A 17,831-nucleotide genomic window follows, 5' to 3' on the forward strand; every position below is an offset into this window, starting at 1 on the left:
TCTTACAGTAGAAGGCATTGTTTAGAGTGGCATATTAAAAATGATCTGCTTCTTATAGTCACTGAACTCTTGCTAGATACCTTTTCCAACTTGCTCTCCTATTTGTCACGTTTGAATTCTTTTGCTAGTGTTCAGCATGCTTTTGGAATTTTTCAGTGTGAATAGGATTGCTAAATATTTCCATTAGTATTTACTTTATTTATGTAAAAAGATACTTTGGGAAATATTTATCAATCATCTTTATTTAGAACATATGTATGTCCTGATACATCTGCCAAAAATGAATTTGACTTTGACTGTCATTGGAATTTTTTCCTCTGTACATTTGTTTTTGTAGAGCCTTATGAAATTTGAAGCTTGACCGTATCACATCCCATATTCATATATTAGTATGTCCTCATTGGCAAAGAATTTTATCTGTATGGAATTAAAGAAAATTAAAAGCCCAGTTAAATATTAAATCTTTATATTAAATTGAGCCAAATATGTGGGCTACATATAGAGAGACAATCTCAGAATTCATTTGTGGTGATAGAAAATACAGAGACCATGGAATTAGACTTTGTCCAAATCACGGCACCAGAAAATACAGAGACCATGGAATTAGACTTTGTCCAAATCACGGCACCACCACTTAATAACTGAGTGATCTTTGTGAGCCTTGGTTTTCTCGTATATAAAACAGGACTAATAATACTTATTTTGAAGAATTTCAGAGCAAGTTAAAATGACCTTTCATGAATGAATGAGTTTAGCATACAGTATGTGCTCAATAATGTTCAGGTCGGGAAGAGGAAAACACTTAATACATCACTTAGCACATGTAGTGAGTGTTCAATATATGTTCATTTTCTTTCCTCTTAGTAGCCTACTTTTAATATATTTGTTATTTTCTCTGAAACTTTTATCAATTGCAGTGTCAGTTTGGCCCTGAATGTGAAAAGAATGTTTTATAGTTCTTTCTCTCTTTTATGTCAGCAATTAAGATTTTACTTCTAAGATGGCTTCAGTTGTCTGAAATCCAGACAACATTTCCAGTCCGGAATACATATGTTTTTGTAATGCTTTACCATGGCTCTTGCGCAAATGCATAGTGCTTCTGGCTTTTAGCATTTATTTACCAAGACAATTTGAAATGGTATTAGATAAACAAATGCTCACTTGTAAAATCTGTTTTACTTTCCAGGTATCAAAAATTAAAATAATGATATAATTAGTTTAGAACAATAGGAAGAAATAGGAAACACTGAAGTTTGTAATAGTTTCAGAACTCAGTCAAAATACAACTTTAATGTCTTTTATCATCAGGTTCAGCAGAAATTGCATATTACTTTAAGTAAAAATTAAATTATTGTTATACACTATCGATGTTTGTAATCTTAAAACATAATTTGGATTTTCCTAGATGGAGATAATGTAAAAATTCTCTAATTACCAGAAAAAAATTTATATACATAGCAAAATAATAGAATGTAATAGAGAAACACCTAAAAGGTGAACCCAAGTCACATGCATCAAGCTGTTGATCATAGTATGGTTATATTTATGTCACTTCCAGGAAAGTTCAGATAGTTAATTGGAACCTATTTAATAACTCCTAAAACAAGGCAAACGTGGGTTCTAGGAGTATTTAGTTTAACTTGGTTCTTTTTAAAAAGGTTCTCGTATCAGTTATATATTATAAAATGGCAGTGGAAGATACAACAGACTGATCAGTTACCTTTTACAGACCAGAGGGAACAAAATTTAAGCAAGAAATTATATGGCTATGTAATTGAATAGAGCAAGAATTAAAGCAGATTCTGGGAAAGTCTTTAGGTAATGGTATTGAAAACCACATGAAAATACAGGGGGCAGATTATTTCCTGACCAGTCGGCACAAAAAACCAGAATCTTTTAGATTTTACAAGGTTTGGATTTCTGTTCTGGGTGTGCAGGTATACACTGTGTGTGACACTCAGTCTGAAGATGACTGCAGGGATGACTGCATAGGGACTGGGCCCCTGGAGCTCAGGTGGTTAAATGTGCCAAATTGTCCTGGGGATCCCACATGAGACAAAGTCCAGATGGTGACCTGGACTTGCCCATGGCTTAGAAGGGGTGAGAAGTGTAAATGTTTCAAATTTTCAAGAGTCTGGTGATGAGGTGTAGGCAAGGCCATTCCATTGTCTCCTAACTTGGCTGAAAAACAAACAGTAATATTTATAGATGGTCACTTAGGACAATCTGCAATCCAGGGGATGACCAGAAAGCAGACGTGGCAAAAAGAGCCCCCATCTCTCTCTGCCCACTTTGTGGCACACCAGAGCCCACATTTCCCTTATGGATGGGGTAAGCACTGCTGTGAAGGGACTGCTCAGGGAGCGTAGGTAATCACAGGTTCAATAATAGTGCCTGCAGGAGTTTCTTCTTGAGGTGATCTTTGAGGTCTAGTGACTTACCCTGATGAAATGTGTCGTTGTCTTCGCACTCTGAATGGGGGCTGTGTCCCTTATGTATTTTCAGTAGGGACAATCTAAAATAACTCAGGAAGCCTGTAAAATAGTTATAGCCCCTCGTTGCTTGTTTTTATATTACCTCTCCCCTTCATTGCTGTTTGATTAAAATGCAGGTTTGTGTGCTCAGACACTTTTCCTGTATAATCTGTACAAATTTAGAGATACTGCACTGGGGAAGGTACAGCTTTTCTATTTTTGTTTAATGTGCTAATGCTACCCTGAAAGGCTGCTTTATTAATTTTTAGCCAATCCCTTTTGCATGTAATCATTAACTACAGATAGGACCACATAAGTTTATCTGTTACTTTTCTGAACAGAGAAACCCATGGCTCAGTAATTCACAGACATCAAGTAAGGGGCTCTAGATGGAGACATTTAGAAAGCAAATGGAGGCTTTCTAGACAGGGAAAACAAGGACTTTGGCAGTAAGAGATTTGTTTCCCCCTAAAAAGATTGTAGTATCGTAGGAACCATGGCAAAGTATGTATGGCCAGTTCGTACCTGCCAGAATGGTTTAAAATATAGTTCTTGATTTCTTTTGTCCTGAATCATCAGTGTGAACTTGTGTCTACTCTAGGAGAAAGCAAGGAAGAGAGGACATTTCGGAACTGGATGAATTCCTTGGGAGTCAACCCATACATTAATCATTTGTACAGGTAAATATTTTATGTGATTCAGCTTTATGGCCAGGGTCCAACTTTTCTAGTTTCAAATTGTAGGTATGTTTACATGAGAACATTTTCTAAAAATCTCAAGAATTTTAGCCAACATTTAGAGTTTCAGAATGCTGGGGATTGGCAATACACTAGATTTTAAAAGAAAAGTATTATTTGAAAAGATAAGATTATGATAATATTAGTTATAATTTGTGATGATATAAATAACCAATTTAGTAAAGATAATCAGTTCATCTTGCTTTTTAATAATTACTAATCAGGAAAATAATAAATGATTTCAACTTTAACAGATTAGAAGAACAGTAATATTTTATAAATTGCTCTTACCATTTTATCAGTATTTTTCATTATAATTCACATTCTTTCTATTTATTTTTGCCCAAAACTTCAACTGTCCCGTAATTTGTTCAGTATATTTTTTCTAACTTGTAGAAATAACTTGGTTTCCCTGAGTACTTGTTTATTTTGTTCTTTCTTGTTTAAAAATGATGACACGTTATTAACATTGGTTGGACTAAGACAATATTTTTATTGAATCATTTCCTGTGCTCTCTGGTAGTACTAACAATGTGTCTTTCTAGGTGTAGATGAGAGGAAACCTTCCTTCTCTCTTTATAATAAGATCTACCAGCATGCCTTAAAAATGCAAAAGAACTCAACTTCAGCTAATTGTATATTTTTTAGGAAAAAGGTCTAATTAACTAAACCTATTAATAATTTACACACCAAGGAAACTCATTATTATTTAAAATATGAACTGAAGATTAATGCCACAAAAGACCACGTTCACTGGGTAACTGAGATTTATGGTGCAGTTATTTCTTGGTGTATATTCAAAATAGTCTTTAAAACCGGTATTGCCTGATTCTGGTAAATAGCGTTGACGTGACAGAGTTAATTTAATAAAGTCTTTAATAGGAGTGTGTAAATCCTAGCTAGATGACGAGATATACATATTTAGACTGGAACTGCTGTTATAGTAGCAGGGCAGTGAAGGACTCAAATGCTGAAGGTAAAGAGGGGTTAGATCTTTATGGACTCATTTGAAAGAATGTCTATAATATATAATTGAGAGAAACTAATAATAGGACTACCATGATATTATTATTTAAAAATTGAGTATATACATATGTGTATATGAATTTTTTAAAAATCTGGAGGGATGAATACCAAACTGTATGCAACCTAGGGAGGAGGGTAGGGTAGTAAGGAGACTTTTATTTTCAAACTTTGTAACTTAAACGTGGGTTTTTAAATTTTTTTTTTTACAATGAGCATGTCTTTTCTTTTTAAATTAAGAAATAAATTTAAAACTAGGGCATTAGGCTTTGTTGAAACTTCATGGTAACTTCATAGGTGTCAGGAACACTAGAGTTCTCTGTGGTTGACAGTGGAGAAGAATTGGCCACACTTTTTAGCTAAAGATTATTTTTACTTATTTAGATCCTGAACTACTTAGCACAGGGCTTCTGGGTGTATGTAATTTTGGGAGGGGGAAAGGGAATTCAGAAAACTCTCAAAAATAACATAACCTTAAAAAGAACCATCGGGGTATAGAAAAACAATAACCAGAGGTCTAGTTGGCACCAGAGCTGTGTGTCCATGAATTTGTGTCTGGCTCATATTTCTAAACCCACCTCTAAGTGATTTTAGCTCCTCACCTACTTACAGCAAACCCAGACCAAAGCAAAATAAAAATTTAGATTGATTTTAACTGAAAATTCTCTCCTCTCAACAGGTTATTAAATATATTTTAATAACTACTAGTCCTAGAATTTTTCTATGACAAGTTGGTTGTGGAACACATCTTAAATTCTCTGGAAATCATTTTAACTCTCTGGGCATCAGTTTCCCTATTTGCAAGACATGAGTAATAAACCATACTACATAGAAATAAGAATGAATTCCTTTAGAGTAAAAAAGAAAAAAATCATGAAATAGGTGAGATTTCAGAACCTATACAACTACTTCAGTGATTTATTCTTCATACAAAGTTCTCCATGTGCTGATAGATAACTTAGCTCTTGATTACCTTCATCAAAGGAGGACTTTCTCCCTCCTTCACTCAGCACAGGGCCCAGCCCCCTTCACGGCCATATGGTGTGTGCTCAGAGATGCAAAGTAACTTTAATATGGACCTTAGCAAAACATAACTCAATGAACAAGCTGTTGAGGGAGAAAAGTCAGGTAATTAATCATAGAGCTAGCAATTTAAAAAAATCAATCACTGTTGCATTATGTCCTTAGCATACAGAATTGAAAACAGACTCAATGGACATACTCTGCACACCTCGGAAGAATGTGTTTTTCTGAATACAGAGTAGTAGTATTTTTACTTCAATAACTCCTACTTGCTCATAAATTCCTTCCTCTTAATGCTCGCTATTTAACATGAACAGCTTCCTACTGAGTAGCTATTGTGATTTTTATATAATTATTTTTTTTAAGTTTTAAAAACCATACTACATAAGTAATAGATGAACTCATTCTCAGTGCACAAGCTTCAGGAAGTATGTACGTTAAGTAGAACAAAATAAAATATAATCCCTCTTTACTCCTCCCATATTCCTTTTTTTCCTGACCAGAGGTAATTGCTATTAACAGTCCATATCACACAGAGGTATTTAAATACTACTAATTTTGAAAATATTTTTAATAGATAATAAACCGTACGCAGTGTTCTGCCTCCTTTTTAAACGTAATATGTTGTGTAAAGCTTTTCATGTTAGTACATAGAGATCTACCTTATTGTGTCTTATGGTGACCCAGGAGTCCATGGTATGGATAATTTATTCAACAGCCCCTACTGCCAGGCCTTTAGATTGTTTGCAAATTAATAAATACTCTGGGAGTGAATATCCTTGTACATATATCTTTGTAAACATTTATGAAAAAAAATTTGGACAGATTCCTAGATTAGAATTTTTGGGTCAAATGATCTGTTCTGCCTGCCATTCTTTGAGCATTAAATGACCCTGTTGTATTTTTATAGATATAAGCCCATCTCCAGTGCGCTTAATAGAATCAGGTAGTACCAACATTTCCTTCTCCTTCATTTTCTTTTCCTCCTGTCTTAGTGACCTCGCAGATGCTTTAGTCATCTTTCAGCTCTACGAAATGATCCGCGTGCCAGTCGATTGGAGCCATGTCAACAAACCTCCGTATCCTGCTCTTGGAGGGAACATGAAGAAGGTGAATGAAATAATGACCATGGATATTTTCTTATTGTTCAGATAGAAAACAGAGGATTTAGAGTTTTATAAAGCTTAGTAAAGTGTGGTCTGTCCCCACAGATTCAACCCAAAATGTGTTCAGCTTAATAGACTTTTTACAAGTGAGCTTTAATGTTTGGAAAGATGAAGGCAGTCCCCCCAGTCAGATACTTAATATAACTGTTTTTATCTTTAGCAAGTGGTAATACTTAATGTTCTTGGAGATGTATCATAAATGAATTCCTATTTTATAATCACCAGAACTTGACGATCTTTACTGGTTATTCGTTAATATTTTTCAACAAATATTTATCGATTAACTATGACCTGTACAGTGCAATGCCAGGATATAAGATAGTAAAAGGCATGGAGTTGGTCCTTAGGAAACCCTAAAGAAATTAGATATGTGTGCAAATAACTACATTACAGCACAGTGTATGCAAAAGTGAATATTATCAGTTTTAAGAAAGAAAAAGCCACAGGCTGCACTTATCAGAGGCTTCATGCAGGGGGTAGTTTTGAGTTATACTCTGAGAAATGGATAGAATTTTGGCAGAAGGAGACTGGGGTGGGGGCTGACGATTAAGAAGAATAGTTTGGCTATAGCAGAGGTTTCTGATAGGTAAGAAGTGAGTGTGAATGCCAAAAATTTGAATTGAAGCCAGATGTTGAGAGCCTTGAATGTCAGATTAAAGAGTTTGGGTTTTAAACTGCAAGCACTGGGAAGCCGTGAAATGTTTTTGAGCAGGAGAGTGACTTGATTACAGTTGGTGGGAGAATAGCTGGCAGATGAATGGTAAAGGAAGTGCTTGTCTCCAATATTCTCCTTTCTCATATAGGGGATCTGTGGTGTCCTTGGTGTACCTGCTTGTTCTGTTGAATTGCCGGTTTAATAGTCAACTTTTCTTTTCTACCTTCTATATCAGGTTCATTTGCTTTTTAAAGTAAAAGTATGTAGGACTTTAAAATTTTTATACCTTCATTTAACTTTTAGTTTTTAAGCAGTAGATTATTTATTTATTTTAAAATATCTTTATTGGAGTATAATTGATTTACAATGTTGTGTTAGTTTCTGCTGTACAACAAAGTGAATCAGCTATATGTATACATATATCCCCATATCCCCTCCTGCTTGAGCCTCTCTCCCACTCTCCCTATCCCACCCCTCTAGGTCATCACAAAGCACTGAGCTGATCTCCCTGTGCTTTGCGGCTGCTTCCTACCAGCTATCTATTTTACATTTGGTAGTGTATATATGTCCATGCCACTCTCTCACTTCATCGCAGCTTACCCTTCCCCCACTGTGTCCTCGAGTCCTTTCTCTCCGTCTGCGTCTTTATTCCTGCCCTGCCACTAGGTTCATCAGTACTGACTGGAGAGGATATGGAGAAAAGGGAACCCTTCTGCACTGTTGGTGGGAGTGTAAATTGATACAGCCACTATGGAGAACAGTATGGAGGTTCCTTATAAAACTAAAAGTAGAACTACCATATGACCCAGCAATCCCACTACTGGGCATATACCCTGAGAAAACCATAATTCAAAAAGACACATGTACCACAGTGTTCATTGCAGCTCTATTTATAGTAGCCAGGACATGGAAGCAACCTAAGTGTCCATCGACAGATGAATGGATAAAGAAGATGTGGTACATATACACAATGGTATATTACTCAGCCATAAAAAGGAACAAAATTGAGTTATTTGTAATGAGGTGGATGGACCTAGAGTCTGTCATACAGAGTGAAGTAAGTCAGAAGGAGGAAAACAAATACTGTATGCTAATGCACATATATGGAATCTTTCATTTAACTTTATCCTTTCATTTAAAATGATGTGTATATGGGAGTTCCCTGGTGGCACATTGGTTAGGATTCTAGGTTTTCACTGCTGTGGCCTGGATTCAGTCCCTGGTTGGGGTACTGAGATCCTGTAAGCCGTGTGGCACAGCCAAAAAAATAATAATAATAAAATAAAATAAATGATGTGTATAATTTAAATATAAAATACAAATTAATGGGCTCAAATTGTTATAACTTATCAATATGGCTACTATGAAATCAACCTGCAGTCGTATGACTTAATAACTATCTCTAGTGGAATAAATGGAAATATAACCGTATTCCCAGATAGAAAGACTAAATATTATAAAATTCTTGCAAATTAACTTACAGATGGAAAATAATTCCAGTTAGAATTAGAGGAAGTCTCCTCTTATGTATATGTGGGCATGTGTGTGTGTGTATGTTTGTGTGTGTTGGGGGATGGGATTTATAAAGTGATTCTAAAGTTCCATTGGAAGAAGAAATAGGCCTAAATCATCAGGAACATTTTCCAAGAATATTGAGGGGGGAGCTGTTAGAAAATATAAAAAACTTATAAAGCTGAAGTAATTGAAATAGTTTAATAGGTATATAAGAATAGAATGAAATAGAGTAGCCTAGAAACCTATCCTAGAATATAAGAACTTAATATATGACAAGGTGCTTACTAAATTCAGTGGGAAAAGAAAGGATCGTCCAAAACATGATATCAGAACAACTGGTTAACTATTTTGTTAGGGAAAAAAGCAATTTTCACCATGTGTCATCCACCAAAATAAATTCCAATGGAATGAAAGTAAAGGGGTAAATGTTTAATAAAACTTTAAGAAAATAGAAGTGAGTGATAATCTACTCTTAGAGTGATAAATTACAAAGGAAAAAATTGATACAGTAGATACATATAAATTTAAAACTTCTGTATGCAAAAATAAACACCATAAACAAAATTTAAAAGCAAATAAAAACAAACTTGGAAACATTTGCAACAAATGGTTAATATCCTTAACATATAAATAGTTCATGTGAGTCAATTACTAAAGCTCAATTACTATTACTAAAATTGTAATAGCAAAATGGGAGAGTGAACAATATGAGTGAAAAAAATCACAGAAAAAGAAATGATTATGGATAACATACACATGAAAAACTTTTCACCTACAATAAGAAAATGCAATTTAAAATAAGAAACAATTGGATTGCACTGCATTCAATGTTAGAGGGAGTGTTCATTCGTGTAACCTTTCTAGAACAGTTTAGTAATACATATCAATAATCTTCAAAAAGTCCTTTGACTTAATAATTTCAATTATTATCTATCCTGAGGAAATAATGAGAAAGTCAGACAAGAAGTTGTGTGCCAAAATGCTCATCATAGCAATGTTTATAGAAGAAAAAAAAAAGAAAACAACTTAGTTGTTCAACAAAGGGGTAATAAATTGGGATACACCCATAAAATGAAGTAAAATGTACTATTAAAAAATAGCATTTTTAGTGTTTTAGTAATAGTGACATGGAAATGAGGATACAAAATTGTATATATACATATGAATCTAATTTGTTTAAAACACACTGCACACACGCACGCGCACACACACACATTCAAAAAGGACTTCATACAAAGGGATCTAGGGATCCTCCAGATCCCTAGAATATGTATGTATTTATAGGCTTCGAGATTTTTTTAAAAGCCCTGTTTTCTTGAAAGAATGACAAAAAAGAAAGGCATCATAATATTAAAAGTAATTAAATGGGTAGTATTATTACAAGAGATTTATATATATATTCATATTTTTCAATATTTCTAGTGGTTGGACTGTCTACGTTTTATATTTTATTTGATATTCCCATAATTCTCGGGAGTAGAATTCAGGAAATTTCGTTAGCTAATTTCACATAGGTTTGTTTTTTTTTTAACGTCTTTATTGGAGTATAACTGCTTTACAGTGGTGTGTTAGTTTCTGCTCTATAACAAAGTTAATCAGCTATACATATACCTATATCCCCATATCTCCTCCCTCCCACCCTCCCTATCCCACCCCTCTAGGTGGTCACAAAGCACTGAGCTGATCTCCCTGTGTATGACTCTTTTTAAATTATGGTTTTCTCAGGGTATATGCCCAGTAGTGGGATTGCTGGATCGTATGGTATTTCTAGTTTTTTTTTTTTTTAATTAATTAATTTATTTATTTAGAGCTGTGTTGGGTCTTCGTTTCTGTAAGAGGGCTTTCTCTAGTTGCGGCAAGTGGGGGCCACTCATTATCGCGGTGTGCGGGCCTCTCACTATCACGGCCTCTCTTGTTGCGGAGCACAGGCTCCAGACACGCAGGCTCAGTAGTTGTGGCTCACGGGCCTAGTTGCTCCGCGGCATGTGGGATCCTCCCAGACCAGGGCTCGAACCCGTGTTCCCTGCATTAGCAGGCAGATTCTCAACCACTGTGTCACCAGGGAAGCCCCTATTTTTAGTTTTTTAAGGAACCTCCATACTGTTCTCCATAGTGGCTGTATCAATTTACATATAACAGGAAAACAAAACTGAACCACTCATTCATTATATCTGGAATTTTTCATTAATTATAAGATGTCTCAATCATATGTAGAATGCTTCCTTTCAGCAAATACTAGCTATTTATAGAATGAAACACAAGGCCTGAAATAAGTTCAAGATGTCTTAAAATTAAAGAAGCAGTACTTTCATGAAATGGTATCCAGGGAATTATTTTATGGACTTCGGGCATTCATCAGCGGACGTCACTTGCTTCATTTGTAAAGTTCATAAAGCTGCGCCACTTGAATAGTCTTTCTTCATTATGTCTTCAGCATTTCTTTTCTCTTGGAGCTCTGTATCCCATTATGTAATTTTTCTCATTTTCCAAATGATCTAAGCCTCACTTTTGAAGTGCTTGGTAATCATTTCTTCCATTAATTCTATGAGACTATATTCTGCAATTTTTTCGTGCTTTGTATTCATTCTTACCTTTCACAGGGTCTTAAACTTTTAGCCCGACAACTCTAGGAATTTCCAAGGCTCAGTTCTTGGCCTAATGCTCTTAACTTTCTGTGTTTACATCCTCAGGGAGCAGATCCCTTTTTAGAGTGTTAAGTACTACCATAAATGTGGTTACCTCTAGGAACCTAATTTCTTACTCTTTCTCTAGTTTGGTACCTCTCCAGATCTTAGAAGTATTTTGCCAAACTTGAAATCAAATGTTGCCGAAAAGTAGAACATATCTTTTCCCTTAACACTAGCATCCATTTCCAGTTTCTCTTTCATTGCTGGTCACATCATCTCAGCCCTCTAGACTATTAACCCTGACCTCCTTTCTCACCGTCATTCCCCTCAGGAACTTTGGTCACACTAACCATAAAACAGATGGCCTTTCATTGAAACACATTTTACATGAGTGGTTATTACAATTTGCTAGAAAATTGTCCTGTTAAAATGAGTGGCAGTGGAAAATATGCTGGTTTTTATCTCTCCTGTTCACACTATTACATAATCAGGGCTCTGCTATTTTCCATAAATTAGGAATTCACTTTTTTAAATTATGTGCATATTTCTATTTGGAAGACTAAATCTATAATATTAAATGACTAGTAGGAAAGAGAATTTTGGAATATTATCCCCATGCACGTAAAAAAATGAATACATATCAAAGATTTGATTTAACTTATTAAGGGAACCAGGCAGATATTACAGCAGGTTCAGAGTATCTTCTTGCATTTTTATTTGTAACAGGCTGACCTCTGGGAATTTGGATTCTCTTTTTGCAAGTACAGTATCCATTAATTTGTACAAATTCTGTTATTGTGGGGTCCTTTTCTCACCTTTCCTGGAAATATTTTCTTCTTCTTAGAAAGAAGTGTATGTTTGTATCTCAGGTTTACTTATTTTTTAATGAGGCCTTAACTAACTTGGGAAAGAAAATCAGGAGAAACCAGTTATACTGTTTTTCTTAACTAAATGTTTATTCTAAAAAAATATTTAATCACCTTTTATTACTGGTGATATTATGAGATCTTATCATTTCACTGGGGGAAAGGTAAATATATATATATATGTATGTGTGTATATATATGTACATACACACATTTATATATATATGTTCTGAGGTAAGAAGGATAGTACTAGATGACTGGAGATGATAAATTTCTGTAGAGCCCAGGATAGACAAAAAATTTTTAATTGTACTTATACCACTGGAAACAAGTAGTTAGGTCGATAATTTACTTGGTGTTCATTCATCAGATTCTTACTGTAGACAGGGCACCATGCTGAGTCCTGGGCTAGGGATGGGGAGAGTATGATACAGATTTGTACACTTTATAGTTTTTGCCCTTTAAAAGGAGCTTATGTATGGTTGGCAAAAGAAAGTTCATAAAATGCTAAATATAAGTAGAAGATGGTACATAAGCATTATAAAATAACCATGATTGGCAGTTCATCGAGGGATGCAGATGATACAGTTAAGCTTAATCCTTTGATGAAGAAAATTGGCTAAAAGCTTAAAGGATGAGTGAGATCTAGAATATTGGAGATGAAGTTAGATTCTTAATGAAACAATTTCTCTATTCCTTAATTTTAAATGTAGACAAAACAACATTGATTACCTCTATTGATGGAATGCAGAAAACTGGGTTTTTAGTCTCAGATTTGCCACTAATCAGCTGTGTAATCTTGGACAGTCAAGACTTTTTAGAGTAAGAGAAGATCTTTAAACTTTTCAGCCAGTTGTTTCTCTGTCTAGGTTAACCCCTCAGTGCTTTGATATGTTCAACTATAAAATGGGAATCATTATTTCCTTAATTTCACTGGTTATTAGGAAATGAAATTCTGTCATATAAATTTTCAGTGTCATCATAATTATTTTTCAGATGACTGAACTAGGCTGGCATATTTAAGAAATATATTAAAAAATTTGTTTTATACCAAAACTTTTACTATTATTTACAGATCGAAAACTGTAACTATGCAGTGGAACTTGGGAAGAATAAGGCCAAATTCTCCTTGGTTGGCATTGCTGGGCAGGACTTAAATGAAGGGAATTCCACACTTACTCTGGCATTGGTGTGGCAGCTGATGAGAAGGTAAAGGCTGACTTGTTTGTGACATCACTGTCAGTCTCCTTCAACGAGTCACTGAACTAAAACTTTAGCTATTTTTGAAGAATAGCAAACACAGAAGAAACATACAATGTGAAATATATTAATTTTTAAATGATTTATTGTTGATAATAAATTTTCTACAAATTATATTTTGTTTTAAAAGTGGGTCAGTCTCTAGAAACACAATTACTTTTATTAATGCCTCTGAAACACTGCTTTGTAAGGAGTTGTTTTAATTTTTAAAAGTACCATATAGTAGTTTTTGCTTCTGATTACTAAGCTCTGTACTAGAGCTTACCAGACTAAAATGAGAAATAATTTATTAGAACTGAAATATTTCTTAAATATTCATCTAAATATTGATATAAATGATGTGAGAGCAAATTTTACCCCTTTCAGTCTTAAATATGCATCTCTTCTGTCACAGGTACACGTTGAATGTGTTATCGGATCTTGGAGAGGGTGAAAAAGTAAATGATGCAATTATCATTGAATGGGTCAATCAGACTCTTAAAAGTGCAAACAAAAATACTTTTATTTCCAGCTTCAAGGTAATCAAAAGCTATTTTAAAATTTGGGGGGGGGGCGGTAAGAAACTAAGTTTAAGAAGGAATTTTTATTGGGAATTACATTGGTTTAGGTTTAGAATTACATCAGTGTTGTATCTCAGAAACACATAATTGATGAGCTTAGGCATACTAATTATTTGGCATGTGTAAACCAGAAATATTCAGTTTGAATTCTTATATTTTTGATTGGTTATCCTATTGAGTATAAATGCAGGTTAATATTATCGGACTTCAGTAATCTAATCTTAAAAAAGAAATTGAGCCAAAAATCCAATTGTCAAATGAAAAAAGAAAGATAAAAAGACATTGCTTATATAGGACCTATAATGTTTTGTGCTCCCTAGCAGCAGTCTCAGAATTGTATTGACATCATTTCCAAGGCATAACAGAGCCAGCCAAACCGATTCAAGTGGGAATTGAGAAAACTGGTAGGAAAAAAATATCTTGTCATCTGGCTTCATAATGACACTTAACACTCACTTCTGAGCATTTGTGAATGATTCATAAAGCACTCAAAATGTAGTCTGCACATACATACCGACTAATTCTCATGCATTTCCATTGTTTTGCTTTTGCATGCAAGCTGATATTAGCTACAAATAAGCATGTCTGCTTGTACACATTCATTCAGTGAACCTTGTGTTTGTGATTTTATTATGATATGTGAAAAATTACCCATCAATTTGTATTTTTTTTAGTGAAATAAGAGTGCAAATAGATGAAACCCTAAGCTCTCGCAAGAGTTATCTAACCATCTTTATTTTCTTCTTTGCCTTTGCTATATATGTTTGACAACATGGTAGAACAGAAGAAATGTCAGAAATTGATAAATTCAATCTTCTGTTCTTTACCAAAAACTGAGCCCCAAAGTGGACAGCTGGATGTTGGCAGAGATGTTGCCTGAGTCCTAGTTCAACTGTGTTTCTTTCTTTTCCATCTTGGAAGGAACTAATGACGTTGAGTTTTTGTTGTTGCTTATTTTTTTTTAAAAGAAGAATTTTTAGTCCATGATTTGTCTTTATATATTTTAGATATAAAACACAACTTAAAATGTAAAACGGGAAAGGGGACATATAAAACTCTCTAATTGACAGTTACTCTTTAAAATTGTTATACTGAAATTATATACATTTGTACATTAATTTGTGAAAAATAACAAGCACGTATATCATTAAAGTAAATACAATGAGAAAATATTTAGAAGCACATTAATAAATATTTATTGAGCTCTAACTATTAAGTAACACTTTTGGTAAAGAAAAAGATGTAAGAAATTATTTTGGCTCTCAGAGTGTTTGCCATTTACTTCAAAGACAAAATTTGTATAACTGAGAAGGTAACAATCCTACAGGGTAAATGTTAAAATCCAAAGAAATAATACAACTAATATTATGGAAAAATCTAACTGATCATTTCCAACTGAATGGTTAGTGGAGACAGTTGGACTTTATTTGAGCATCAGAGATGGAGGCAGGATTTGAATTGGTGGAGAACAAGAGGGTAATAATAAACTAGAAGGGGGTCCACCTTGAATAAAGGCAAGTCTGAGAAGGTTAGGAGAAATAGTCTGGCTAGACAGGATTGTTCCTAAGGGATATAGTGCAAGATGTAGGCTGGGCCAAGACTGTGGAGGAATCTGGCCTTAAAAAGGATACTGGTAAGGGGAGTAACGTAAGCATAGGAATACTGTCCTGAAGGTAGGGGGCAGGACCGGTTGGAGCGAGAGTGGTGTAAGTGCGAGGAAAGCGCTGAGGCAGAACTCAAGGTGCGAGGTAATAAGGGTCCTGGCGGGGGTGATGCAGATGGGCACTGGGAACTTTAAGAATGGATAGTCATTTGCAAAAGAACAGGTAGGGTTTGGCTTCTTGACAGGGAAGCGCAGGAAAGAGAGAGGAGTTAAAACTGGATGTTTGGGGCCTGGGTAACTGGAAAACTGATAACAACAAAAATGGGGATGTCTGAGGTACAGCTGCTTTCTAAAAAGGCAATGAATTCAGTTTTAAGCTTATTGGATTTGAGGTAATTTTCAGGAAATGAAGAGTTGCATGAAAAGAGACATTAAAACTAGGATTACAAGCTTGGTGATCAGTTGAATAGAAGAGAGAGTTGAAAAATGGGAGTACACAACCCATTTAAGGGAGAGAGCTCACAGAGAAAAGCAGACTTGAGACTGGTTTTACTAGAACTGAGGTGGTAGAAACAAATTGCACAAGTGCTTAGCGTGTATATATGCTTGATAATAAAACCTTTAAACAGAATGTAAATAAGAAATATAGCAGTGCATGCTAAAAAATAGTTGGGCTGGGGAGGTTTTTTCCAACTCAGTGTGTTATATTTGAAAGCTATGATAAGTGGTACTAGTAAGAGCCTATTAATCATAATCAAGGCAGTGTTGTACTCAGAAATTTTAGAAAAGACAAATTTACCCGTTTTAGTTGCAAAGTAATTTTTCCTCACCAAGAAGATGAGGAGGTGGTATATCAGCTAATAACAATAATCATAATTACCATTTATTGAGTCCTGTGTGTCATTATGCTAAGAATTTTACACATTGTTGTTTCTTTTAATTCTCTCAACTCTATAAGCAAAAAGGTGAGCATTAGAAAAGTTAAATAACTTGTCCACTGTCATCAACTATTAAGCAGAAAGCTGGATTTCATATCCAGATCTAACTGCAGGTTGAAAGCCAAGCTATGGAGTTGTATGGCCCCGGGTTTGACACAGGCTTAGCCACTTCTTAGCTATGTGACATACTGCTCATTCATTCCATAAATATTCAAAGCTTACTCCGTGTCAGGTACTTTGCTAGGTGCTGTGACTACAGAATGCCCTCAAAGAGCTCACTGTTTAGGAAAGGAGGCAAATAAGAAAACAGGAATCACAGTATGGGGTGTTAGCAGTGCTATAGAAATCAGCTAAGGAGAATAGGGAGCATGTGAGGAGGGCATGCGTTTTCCAGAAATCTTAGCAGTTTATACTAACAGCTGGGTTACATCTCTTGATGAATAAAACTGATTTTACCTCTGGCTCACATTTAGTTATCTATGTAACCTTGGGCAAATTATTAATTTCCCTATGCCTGAGTTTCCCCATATTTAAAATGGACGTATGAAGAGTATCTATCTTCTGGGTCTGTTGTCAAGCTAAATAAGTTAACACATGTAAATAGCTCAGTCATACCTGGCACACATTAAGGGGTCAATAAATGGAGCTTACTACACTACACTACTGGTCCTGCCAATATATAAAGGGCATCGTGGAGAGGTTCCTGTTGTGATTTTTTTAGGGAGTCTTGGCGGCCACACACTGTGCATTTGTGGATGATTCATAAAGCACTCAAATTTATTTTCAGAAATGACAGGAGGAACAATGGACGGCAATGTCCTACTAGTAATGTATATCAAACTAAGAGAAGAGATGGTACAACACACTAACTTGAAAATCAAGGGCTTCCCTGGGGGCTCAGTGGTTAAGAATCCACCTGCCAGTGCAGGAGACACAGGTTCGAGCCCTGGCCCAGGAAGGTCCCACATGCAGTGGAGCAACTAGGCCCATGCGCCACAACTACTGAGCCTGTGTGTGACAACTGCTGAAACCTGTGCGCCTAGAGCCCGTGCTTCGCAACAAGAGAAGCCACAGCAATAAGCCTGCGCACCACAACGAAGAGTAGCCCCCGCTCGCCGCAACTAGAGAAAAGCCCACGTGCATCAACGAAGACGCAGTGCAGCCAAAAATAAATAAAATAATTAATTAATTAATTAAAAAAAAAGAAAGTCAAGCCAAACTCTAGACTAGTTATCTTTAATATTCTAGAAATTCTTTTTGCTTAAGTTATTTCTATATGATTAAGGAAAGTGAAAGAAAAATTATGAAAATGTATTTATATACTAAACCAAGGGTTTTACAATAACCCCTGCCCTTTTTGCAGTAAAATGTCTTTCACTGATAA

At 35.1% G+C, this 17,831-nt stretch overlaps 1 protein-coding gene across 1 annotated transcript in view; it reads left to right on the forward strand.

Annotated features, from left to right (window-relative positions):
• PLS1 (plastin 1) overlaps nt 1-17,831 on the forward strand; it is a 76,201-nt gene that overhangs the window by 54,278 nt on the left and 4,092 nt on the right. Inside the window, exons 11-14 of the mRNA XM_065877041.1 lie at nt 3,076-3,154; nt 6,253-6,367; nt 13,162-13,295; nt 13,741-13,864. Coding sequence (XP_065733113.1) covers nt 3,076-3,154; nt 6,253-6,367; nt 13,162-13,295; nt 13,741-13,864 — 452 coding nt within the window. The remainder of the gene's footprint in view (nt 1-3,075; nt 3,155-6,252; nt 6,368-13,161; nt 13,296-13,740; nt 13,865-17,831) is intronic.

This window comes from Phocoena phocoena, chromosome 4 (assembly GCF_963924675.1).
Source record: "Phocoena phocoena chromosome 4, mPhoPho1.1, whole genome shotgun sequence".
Lineage (NCBI taxonomy): Eukaryota > Metazoa > Chordata > Mammalia > Artiodactyla > Phocoenidae > Phocoena > Phocoena phocoena.